General features: G+C 37.1%; 1 protein-coding gene across 1 annotated transcript in view; it reads right to left on the bottom strand.

The window, feature by feature from the left end:
* LOC128649466 (protein Hook homolog 3-like) overlaps positions 1-12,919 on the bottom strand; it is a 227,087-nt gene that overhangs the window by 198,408 nt on the left and 15,760 nt on the right. The window contains 2 exon segments of the mRNA XM_053702748.1: positions 3,178-3,250; positions 4,817-4,902. Coding sequence (XP_053558723.1) covers positions 3,178-3,250; positions 4,817-4,902 — 159 coding nt within the window.

Here is a 12,919-nt window from a genome sequence, read left to right as displayed (position 1 = left end):
GTACCACCTATATGCTGATGATACCCAAATCTATCTTTCCTCTCCTGATATCTCTCCCTCTTTACTGAACCAGATTTCTGACTGCCTCTCTGCAATTTTCTCTTGGATGTCTTCACACTACCTCCAACTCAATCTGTCCAAAACTGAGCTGCTTCTTATTCCCCCCTCTTCGAGACATCCGACACCTGACATTTCTCTGATGGTTGGAGACTCTATTCTCAACACCTCACCCCAGGTCCGCTGCCTTGGGGTCACACTAGACTCAGAACTCACATTCAACCCACATATACAAACGCTTACCAAATCCTGCCGGTCACACCTACGCAACATTTCCAGAATTCGTCCCTTCCTTACTCAAAATACTACAAAAATACTTATTCATTCCCTCATCCTGTCACGCATTGATTATTGCAATCTTCTCTTAAATGGCCTTCCAAAACACCGCCTCTCCTCCCTCCAATCTATTATGAATGCTTCTGCTAGACTCATCTACCTAAGTCGACGATCTACATCAGCTGCTCCGCTCTGCCAGTCTCTACACTGGCTCCCCATACACTCCAGAATACAGTTTAAAGTATTAACCCTAACTTACAAAGCACTCAACAGTCTAACTCCCAACTATATCTCCTCTCTCATCGTGAAATACTCCCCATCCCGTCCTCTTCGATCAAACTCTGACCTACGTCTCTACACTCCTGTTATCTCTACATCCCACTCCCGCCTCCAAGACTTCGCACGTGCTGCTCCTGTCCTCTGGAACTCTCTACCCCGCTCCATCAGACTGTCTCCAACCTTGTATAGCTTCAGAAGATCCTTGAAAACCCACCTATTCAGAGAGGCTTATCATCTCTCCTCCATCCCGCATCCGAACCAAGCTAATACATGTACATGAACTGCCTGACTCACTGCTGCAAATACAACCGATGTAACAAGCTACCCCAACCTTATGTCTCTGCACCCTAAACCTATAGACTGTGAGCTCTCCGGAGCAGGGCCCTCTTCATCCTGTGCTAGATTTGTTTAGTCTTGTTATGTTTTGTATTGTATCACAGATCTTTGTCATTGTATACCCCCATCATTGTACCCAGCGCTACGGAATTTGGCGGCGCTATACAAATAAATGATAATAAAAAATGATAATAATAGTTCTCTGTTAACTTTTCGATACCAGTGTCTTTGAACTGCTCGTGAACAAGAGCGCTAGACCGGCACGAAACATGTCTGCAAGCTGCTAACTCCTTGCTTCCCTATTCATGTGGATATGGGCTTCATGTATTTGATTATAGCTGCATGCTTGGAATAAAGATTATTTTTATATGCAAGTTTGTGTATTGGATCCTGGTGGTCAGGGGATGCCATAAACTGTTTGTGTTTGACAATTTGGTTTATGGCCTGCTATAAAAAAGGGGTGGCTACCTTCTTTACCCACTCTGGGTTTTTGCCTTTGTCTATTATCTGTACCGGATTACTGAAGAGACTAGTAATAACTTTGTGTTTTCCTTAGGATTTCCCATATGAAAATCTTAAAAGGGACAGTCTACTCAAAAATTGTTATTGTTTAAAAAGATAGATAAAGCCTTTACTAACCATTCCACAGCTTTGCACAATCAACATTGTTAGATAAATATACTTTATAACAGTTTAACCCCTTAATTTCTGCCTTTTTTAAAGGCTCTAATGACAGCCTCTTAATCACATGCTTTTTTATTTGCTTTGCTTTTCACAACAGGAGACTGATAGTTCATGTGGGCCATACAGATAACAATGTGTTCACGCCCGGGAAGTTATTTAAGAGTTAGCACAACACAGTACTAAATGCAACTCAATAGATTTTAAATAGTCACAGTCATGTGATCAGGGGGCTGTCAGAAGATGCTTAGATACAAGGTAATAACAGAGACAAAAAGTATATTAATATAACTGTGTTGGTTGTGCAAAACTGGGGAATGGGTGGGTAATAAAGGGAGTATCTATCTTTTAAAACAATAAAAAGTATATTGTAGACTGTCCCTTTAAGGTGGTGACAGCAGGTATGATTTAGTATGGGTGGCATTAAAAAGGGGAGCTTTGGGTATTTTCTGGGTAAACTTATGACTTTTACATGGTGTGTTATCCCCTGTACATCACACATATAAAAGAGCAGAATTAAAATATCAAATATATATTTTGTTAAACTATCAGCTTTGCACTTTGTGCTACTGTTCATAGGTTAATGAGGATAACCCACATGGTTCAATAGGTTAAAAACGATTATGCTTTGAAATGTCCTCTTTACTGTATTAAATGGACCTGTTACCCATGCTCTGAATTACTTGAAAGTGATTCAGTATATCATAAAAAAGCTGACTAGAAAATATAATATGAACAAGTCTATGTTAAAAAGAAATATAATTTTATAATCATTGTAAAAGGGATTCAAGCAGCCAATCAGGATGCATGTCCCAGAACTTACAAAGCAGTAACCATCCGGCATGTGCAGACACAGTCACTTAATTTGCCTCCTCAGTTTAAAGGGACACTGAATCCAATTTTCTTCTTTCATGATTCAGATAGAGCAGGCAATTTTAAACAACTTTCTAATTTACTCCTATTATCAATTTTTCTTCATTCTCTTGCTTTCTTTATTTGAAAAAGAAGGCATCTAAGCTATTTTTTTGGTTCAGACCATGGAAAGCACTTGTTTATTGGTAGGTGAATTTTTCCACCAATCAGCAAGAACAACACAGTGTGTTCACCAAAAATGGGGCGGCATCTAAACTTACATTCTTGCATTTCAAATAAAAATACCAAGAGAATGAAAAGAATTTGAAAATAGGAGTAAATTAGAAAGTTGCTTAAAATTGCATGCTCTATCTGAATCCTGATAGAAAAAAAATTGGGTTCAGTGTCCCTTTAAGGAAGTTTACTATGAAATCTCGTAAGATTATGGTAAAAACCCATAAGAACCCAATAAAGCAGAGTGAGCGGAGCACTGCTGATGCGGATTGGCTGTTTTTCACCATGCATATAACAGTTAAAAGAGTAGCTGAAGAATAACTGCTCACAGAGCACTTACTCTGGTGAGCACAATAAATCTCTCCTTCTTTACAGAGTGATCATGTGATATTTTCTAGTTGCCTTTTTACAGATATAATTTTAAGTGATGCAATGTAAATGTGCACACATTAAAAACAGTACCTTTAGTCGCCAGTTGTCTCCTACATCGGTTTTAATCCTATTTAACCAGTTTTCATGAAAGTATGTAGGATCTCTGTAAATACAAGTACGATTATGGTTAAACAGCATATACCCACCAAAGTCACTAACTCTTAAGACAGCAAACCCGATGATTCAGATAGAACATGCAATCTCAAGCAACTTTCCAATTTACTTCTATTATCTAATTTGGTTCATTCCCTTGGTAACCTTAGTTAGAAGGCATACCTAGGTAGCAGAGGCGGTTCTATGGGGGTGCTGCAGAGTGCTATCCACCTCCAAAACACACATGTAGCACCCCATTTGAGTAACAAGAGGCTTTTTCACCATTTTTGTTCCCCCCCCCCCCCCCCCCCCCGCAAAGATTAAAATTCCAGACTTGCCACTGCTTGGTAGGCTCAGAAGCAACAATGCACTACTGGGAGCTAGCTACTAATTGGTGTCTGCACATATATGCCTCTTGCCATTGGCTCAGCTGATGTTTTCAGCTAGTTTCCAGTAGCACATTGCTGCTCCTTCAATGAAGGATACCATAAAAATAAAGCAAATTTAATGATGGAAGTAAATTGGAAAGTTATTTAAAATTGTATGTTTTATCTAGGGTGGCTAAAAATTATATATATATATATATATATATATATATATATATATATATATATATATATATATATATATATATTTATTTTTTTTATTTAAATTAAACACACACACACATATATATATATATATATATATATTTAAAGCTAGCTTTCTATTAAATAGGACTATTCAATGCAGTAAAATTACATAATTTACAAGTACATAATAAAAAGAAAATGCAATAACACTCATTGAATTTTAAATAAGCAGTATATTTTTTTTTTGACAAACTTATTTTTCTCTCATTTTCCAGCCCCCTGTATCATGTGACTGACATCAGCCAATCGCAGACTATTATATGTATAGCCTGTGAGCTTGTGCACATGCTTAGTAGGATCTTGTTGCCAAGAAAGAGTGAATATAAAAAGACTGCAACATTTGATAAAGGAAGTAAATTGGAAAGTGTCTTAAAAGTCATGCTCTATCTCAGTGATTTTTAACCTTTTTTTTGCCGTGGCACACTTTTTTACATTAAAAAATCCTGTGGTTTACACAGAACTCCGCTCAGCGTGTGTATCGCAATTGACGTAAGGTGGGCGTGGCCTTACGCGTTTTATGGAACTCATCCGCTTTGTCAGAGGTTCTATTAGTTCAATTAGAGCGGTACATTTGAAAATACAAGTGGATTTTAAACATCGAGAAGCGAATAGGATTGGCTGTGTGTTCCACTGGGGACACTGGGATAAACCGGAGCTGCACGATCTTGGAGAACTTGTGGTGACAGTACCTGGAAATAAGTGGGGACACTTTGACATCCAACTGCCATTCCTTACCTCATAAGATTGAGGTTTTATTTGTGAGTAGGGAGAACCTAAGGGTTATTTACACACACATATTTCTCTGGTGAACTAAAATGTATACATTATACATCACAAGACCCCACCCGGCTACTTCATACCACCACCCATCAGGAATAAAATTTCTGGGAAGGACACTGAATGCACAAACACATACATGCTATTAAATTCTTTTTTGTACTTACATTTTTTGTAGAACTATCGCCATAGCGACCCCGCTAGTCAGGTCTTCCACTGTTTTACATGGTGCATCCACATGAAATGTCTGTATCTAAACAAAAAAAAAAAAAAAATCAGAAAAGAAAAAAAAGGTCAGGCCGCCATTATAAATTAGAGTTTAAAATCTCATTCACTATAAAATGTTAATTATGTAAAACAAAATAACTTTGTAATGTACTTTTATTATTTAGCATGCTTTTCCTGTAAATTGTAGCGTTTCCACTGACCCCTGAGAGGCTCAAGTGTATTATATGAAATGCTGACAATCCTACATGCTGTAAAGTGATTGGTTGATATGTACAAGAGCTTGTTAATATCTATACCTTATTGGCAGTAGTAAAGGTACCGAGATAAACAACATTCAAGAGGCTTTTCAATGGATTTGCTCCCCAAGACTGCAAAGCAATGCATATTTTTCAAACAAAACGCTGTTAAAACTTTAAAGGGTCGGATTACGAGTGGAGGGCTAATTAACGCTCCCGCTCGAAGTTCAATTGCGCTAGAAGTTTTTGCAAGCTGCGGGTTGCGCTCGTATTACGAGTTGAACGTAAAATGTTTTTCGCACAAACGCTAACCCGAAGAACGCAAAAAGCCAAAGTTAGAATGTCGCGTGCGCGTTCACGTATTCCCCATAAAAAAAAGTCAATGGAGAGAAAAAAAGTGGGGAAAAACATCCCACTTTCGTCCAAACCCGATCACAAATTCTCATGTGCACTAACCCGATATGAAAATAATAATATTTCACATTCCAATGTTCTTAACATAGAAGACTATGTTCTATTTATTCATTCATAATGTTTGTAACGCGTCCGTCGCCAATTGCCCACGCATCCTCAAAAGAATGTTGGCTGCGCGAGACAGCCAAAAGAATGTTGGCTGCGCGAGCAGCCAAAAGAATCCAGCTGCATCCAGGTGGATTTGTGCAGCGTAGGCAAACAAAACCTTAAAAAAAAAAAAAAAACACAACATGCAACACATAACACATGATCCTTGTACACCCCCTTGGATGTATTTTAAGAAAAATCAAATAAAGAATTTGTGGTTTTAAAAGCATCACTGCACTTTGAACTGTTTGTTACATTGCTTTTCTCCAGGAAGCAGTGTTGCTTACCCTTAGGACCCTGTGTGTAGAGCAGTTTGGTGTGCGGATAGTCAACCCGGAAATTCAGGGACAGGATTGGATCAGCAGAGGTCACGTGGTACCCCTCCTGCATCCTGGGACGCTACACGGATCAAGGGGAAGCCGTTTCAGGCACAGGACACCATAGGCTTCCAAATTGCAACAGGATACTTCACTTATTTGTGAAGATTAACGGTCCCCACCCTAAAAATCCTATTGTTCAAAGTTAAATAAAAATGTGAGACAAAAGAATGGCAAAAGGTGCACAGATAGGAAATAAAGAAAATCGGATACTCAAATCCCTTATAAATATGCCATGAAATGACCACAGTAAGGATATATACAAATATATATATATATTTTTAAACGCGTTAGGAATACTACTTGTTAAGACTTTGGCTTGTTCTGTGGGTGAAATTTTCACCATTATATATGTACATCACCAGTGGGATCTGCTGAACCGCTTGAACTGCTGTGTATATCTGCAATTTGTATTTATAATGCTTAACTGATACCTCATAGCGAATTGGGGTTGACAAATGTAAGCAGGTTTTTCCATAGGTTTTTTTTTAATAAAATTTTCAGTTTTATCACTACAACATTGCACTATTGTTTGGCGTTTTTTGTCTCCTCTATTATATCCTGCCTCCTGTAACGTGGAGAGAAAGAGAGAGAGGAAGGAATCTACCATACCCAGGCAATGCCGAAGCACATTAACTGTCTGACGGATACAGAACGCTGGATGCAATTCATGTGCAGCACTTACCTCATCTGATTGAGGTAGTTTCTAGTAAGTGGGCATTTTTGCACTTATTTGTGAAGATTAACGGTCCCCACCCTAAAAATCCTAAGGTGAGAAAAAAGAATGGGAAAAGGCGCACAGATAAGAAATAAAGAAAATATCTGACACTCAAATCCCTTATAAATATGCCATGAAATGACCACAGAAAGGATATATACAAATGTATTATATATATATATATAATATACCTCGATAATCTAAAAATGAAAAAAACAGTCAGGACCTGATCAAATCCCAGCAATCCTGTTGAAGCTCAGTGCGCCGGCAATTGCTAAGCCTGTCGCAACCCTAATTAACAAATCCTTGGTGTCTGGATACATACCCAAACTCTGGAAAACTGCAAGAGTAGTGCCTATTCATAAAAGTGGGGAGTTAACATTGGTTTCTAACTATCGTCCTATATCATTGCTCCCTGTATTGTCAAAAATCTTAGAAAAATGCGTCCCTACGCAATTATGCGAGTATTATCAACTTTCTAACTATCTGACCCCTGATCAATCAGGTTTTAGACCAAATCACTCCACTACAACTGCCCTCCTAAAAGTTTGCAACGACATCCAAACTGGCATGGAACAAGGAGACCTAACTGGTGCTATTTTCCTTGATTTTGCAAAGGCTTTTGATACAGTGGATCATGACCTACTACTTCTCAAACTAAAAAAACTCTGGTATTGCTGATCGCCCGTTAACCTGGTTTAAATCATATGTATCGGATCGATCACAATATGTCTCTGTCTCTAACAGTGACTCCCTCCCTCTTCCAGTCACGTGTGATGTTCCCCAAGGTTCCATTCTCGGCCCCCTACTATTCACATTATTTATAAATGATTTGCCTAATGTCTGCAAATCCTCAACTGTACACATGTACGCAGACGACACGGTAATCTATGCAAACAAATCTGATCTGCTGCAGCTTGAAGCAGTGCTCCAAGACCAGTTCACAGAGGTAGAAAAGTGGATCTCGAAAAACAAACTCTTCCTAAACACTGACAAAACGGTCACAATGATCTTTGGAACGGGACCTAAAATACAAAAATTACAAAATTCCCATCTTCACATCAAAACAAAATCCAATCGCACGCTGACCGCAGTCCACCCTTTTAAATACTTAGGTATGTTGTTAGACCCCAATCTATCTTTTGGACTCCACATAGAAAAACTTGCCTCTAAACTTTATCCAAAACTAGGTGCCCTGTACAGAAACAAATCTTGCCTCAGCCCTACAGTAAAGAAAAAGATTGTACAGCAAATGCTGATGCCTATCTTGGATTATGGGGACATAGTATACGCACCTGCACCGCAAACTCACCTTAATAAACTTAATACGTTATATAACTCGCTCTGCCGCTTTGTGCTACAATGTAACTACAGGACCCACCATTGTGACATGCTAAAAGAACTAAACTGGCTGTCGCTGGAATCCAGACGCACCCTCCATCTTTCCTGCTTTGTCTTTAAGAGCCTTTCTGGGAAGCTCCCACCCTACCTGAGCAGAATGCTCTCCCCGGCTGTTCCCACCTCCTATAACCTCCGATCCAATAACAGCACATTATTTAGCTTGCCTCAATACAAAAAGAAAGCAGCTCGATCCTCCTTTTCCTACAGAGCACCACAATTATGGAACGACCTCCCTCACACCTTAAAAACTTCCCCAAGCCTAAAATCCTTTAAGAGATCCCTCTATACATATCTCAAAACAGAATGCTCCTGTCATGGTTGATTATATATTTCATACCTGCTCTATGTTAAATGTTTGCATATATTGTGTATTATTATTATTGTTTTTGTATTTTATTGTACCCTATTGTATCAATGCAATGTTTTGTGATCCCAGGACATACTTGAAAACGAGAGAAATCTCAATGTATCCTTCCTGGTAAAATATTTTATAAATAAATAAATACAGGTATACCTCACTTTACAGCGATTCGCTAATACAGCACTTTGTGGAGCTGAAGTTCAACCTCCAAGGATTTTGAAATAGTGCTGTAATCATCATGAGATTGCGTGAAAAGTGACTGGGCCCATTTTGTTATGCACAGTTCACTCTGTTTACAGCATTTCAGTGAAAACTGTGTCTCAGTGCTATAGTCTGGCAAATTTTACTACAGTCATTGTCACTATTTTACAGGTACAGTATTCATTGAATACTGAGCTGCGCTAGTGTTAAACTAAATATAGCGCTATTGCACACCTAATATATGTTAGTTCAAACATGTTTTCAAGCTTTTAAACACACTGGCAAGTGAAAAGAAAGCTAAAACCACCTTGTTTCACTTTACAGCGGGGCTTCGGTCCCTAACCCGCTGTATGAGCGGGGTATACCTGTATGTATGTATGTATGTATATATATATATATTAAAACTGAGGATAATAAATTAATTTTTTTTTTTTTTTTTTAAAAAAGGGGTAATCACATCTAGTAAAAATTCAAAATTTAAAAATCCATTTCAAAAGGTGTTTAAAAAAAAAAAAAGAAAAAAAAAAAAGGCATTTGTAACTACATACTCCACCTACGTTGCTTCTATTTGAACTGATATAGGAGTTTACCTAAACACACGACGTTTGATTTTATACAGTTTTTTTTCTGAATACATTTAGGAACCAACGGATTAACACCTACTTTGGTGCCAGCTGCTTATATTTATTTTTTTCACTTTTCATATGTATCACATTTGATTGTTTTCATTGAATTGAGTGTGTTTATGTTTTATGAATTATTAGCTATTTGATCTATTTGATTTTATTGTATCTATGAATTTTTACTAGGTGTGATTACCCCTTTTTTTAAAAAAAATAATAATCATTTATTATCCTCATTTTTAAGCACTTTATATATATTTGTTATATATCCTTTCTGTGGTCATTTCATGACATATTCATAAGGGATTTTCTTTATTTCCTATCTGTGCACCTTTTGCCATTCTTTTGTCTCAAACATACATTATATATATTATATTTATTATATATACACACACACACACATATATACATACAGAAGAAGAAATAAAAACTCACAAGGGTGCCAGAAGCACCTCACAATTGTCCGTTGTTCCAGAATAGGTGTGCCCTGGCATTCGTATATATTAACCTACTTCCAGCAGCAATTATAACAGACATGCCTGCACCCTGCAGCCATTTAATTTGTACAGTTATACATGTCACAGAACAACATGCTGGCAAAGGAAGTTCCCTTGTGTACATGGCAACTATTATTCCCACCATACTATACGTTTAGGGGGGAAAAAAACTCTGCACAGCCAGGTGCACACAGCTAAGCATACAGCATATGGTCTATTCAGCCACTACTTTAGTAGAGGATGACCATGTGATACATTAAGCATGTGATCTTTTGGGCTGCATTTTGTTGGTTGCTAAACAGTTTCCTTTATTTATTCTGTGAAAATAAACTGCACTATATCAGCAGTAGAATTGCATAATAAAAAAGACAATGCAAAAGCTTTAGGGCTCCATGTACTAAGCAGTGTAAGCTAGTCTGAATCTGAAATGAGTATTAGATTTTTTTTTTCTGACAAATTTCAAAGTTAGCTCAATTTCCCTTCCCTGTATCATATGACAGACATCAGCCAATCACAAAATGCATATATATAGTAAATTCTCGCACATGCTCACTAGGAGCTCGTACTTCATGACAAATGAACAAAGGTATTGGCAATATCACCAGCCATTACATATTTCTTCTAACCATGCATGCCAGCTTAAAAACAAATAAAACAGCATGCCTTTTTGGTACAGGAATTGGGGCTTCTGTTGCTCTAGATGTGATATGTTTGCCTTTTGAAGAAAACTAAAATGCTTTGATATTTTTTTTTATTCTGAATCTGCAAAAACATTACAAAGTAAATATAGTATTTACAAAGGATGCTGTAGTTTTATACCAGGATTTAACTAAAATTGATGATCTAAAGAACTATGGCTCCTGGAATTCTAAACGTTTTTGATTACTTTACATGCATCTCGATAGAAACACTCTGTCTTTTCAATAAATAAATATTAAGATATAAATATGTCAACTGCTGAGCTAAACAAGACTATTTAAATGTAACATTCTCACACAATCAATGGTTTTCATATAGAGAGAGGGAGCTTCTAAGTAAGTTTTTAAAAGGTTGTATACTGGATTTTTATATTAGTATCTGTGCATATTCTTCTTTATAGTAGTGTCATTAATGCAGTAATATGAAAATTGATGTATATTGTCCTTTTAATAAAGCAACATTTATCTTGAACAAAAAAAAAGAAATTGAATTTATATAAAAAGGAATTTAACACAGATACAGACAAAAGCAAAACAGTTTTATTTGTGTTTTCTAAATAAAACGGGGGAACAAAATAACAGAACCTAACACTGTACTAGCTTAGATATCTGTCCTATAGGAGCTTGTCAAGGAAAAGATGGTCACTTACGCTGTTATATGCAGCCTCCTATGAAGAATGAAAATATTATTTTGCTCAAATCACAATTAATATTTTTTTTCCTGAAGTCAGGGTTTTGGCCAGGCACCTTTTTAGAGAGGGCAAGGAAAGTAGCCACCCCTTTTTTAAAGGATACCATAAACTAAACTTGCAAGCCCTGGCTGAAGCTATAGGATAACTTAAGAAAAATTAACCCCTGACAGCCTAAAATCATTAAGTCTTTATAACATAAACAAAACACTGTTTTTATATTCTTTATTACTAAAGATTGTGCACTTCCATTTCCCAAGCAGGAATATTATGGATATATAAAAACACACATTTGTTTTATAGGGACATTAAATACTAAATACATTTTATTAGCATATTATTGATGTTAATTCCCAACCTCCCTCTAGTTATGGTGCTGCCATATTGAAATCTAGCTTTCACTGCCAGTGCTGACGTGTTTGTACTTGTGCACCAACTCTCCTTCAGATACCTACAGTGAAACATATGTTCCAAAAGGGCAGCACCCATAATTAGAGGGAGGTACTTGAAATGTATTTAGTGTTTAATGTTCCTTTAATAATCATCAAATGAAGAATTTACAACTACAAAAGCATATGCGACTTTAGTTTAACAACTGCTGAACCATTTCCAGCACTGTGCTGAACAGTTTTGGGGTGTTTAGGTGCTGCTCACATTTAACACCCACTGTAAGCCAATTTTGAGTGATAAACACACACACATTATATATTGGGGGGGGGGGGGGGGGGTTCAGCAGACCCAGCAGATTCAAACTATACCATTATTTCATGTATATATCAGAACGTGTGAAAACTCTACATCAAAATGTGTGAGGGGAAAATAAATTATATTTTTATTAAAATTTTAATAAATAAAGTTGCAAACAATAGCGTGTGCTTTTTTTCTCTCTAAACTCTATAATCGAAAGACAGGATTATCCACATATAAATTAGTGCCGTTGGGTATAGTTATATAAGTTTGATGTACCCAGAAGCCTCTTCTCAAATCAATGCACATTTATTCAGGCAAGGTAATTTCTATTACCCCAGCAATCAACTGGCTATTAAAACTTATGGATTCGATTTATTAAGCTACGGCGGACAGGGGCATACATTTGCGCCCCTGTCCACCGTAGCTCGCCTCTGGTGGACAGAATTCCGCTGGCGGAATTTAACATTGCACACGAGCGCTATTTTGCACTCACGTGTAATGCCGCCCCCTGCCTGTGCACAGTCAATCACGCGTGGGCAGGAACTGTCAATCTCCCCAGTCAGACAAGACCAGGGAGATTGGAATTCTCCACCTAAGAGGTGGAGAAGAGTCTAGGAAGCAGCAGGGGGTTTCTTTTTGATATTTTTGCCTATTATAAATGCCCAGAGACTCCCTCTTTAAAATATATATATATATATATATATATATATATATATATATATATATATATAAAAAGATTTTAATACATTTTTCTAAACTCCATTGTGAAAGAAGAGGTTACCTGCATATAAATTAAGGCTATTTTGGTAATACTATTACTTTGATTTAAACTTGGGGATTCCCATAAGCCTCTGCTCAAATAAATGCACATTTATTCCTGCAAGTGACCACTTAGATGTTAAAAAATATATTGGCTTTATTTTAAAGAGGGGTTTATGGGCTTTAAAACTAGGGGGCATGGGGCCTTTTGTAACAGGTTACAGACACTTA

Source organism: Bombina bombina, chromosome 2 (assembly GCF_027579735.1).
Source record: "Bombina bombina isolate aBomBom1 chromosome 2, aBomBom1.pri, whole genome shotgun sequence".
In the NCBI taxonomy this organism is placed as follows: domain Eukaryota; kingdom Metazoa; phylum Chordata; class Amphibia; order Anura; family Bombinatoridae; genus Bombina; species Bombina bombina.
Note: the sequence above shows the minus strand (reverse complement) of the source record. Positions and strands in the feature narration are given on the sequence as shown.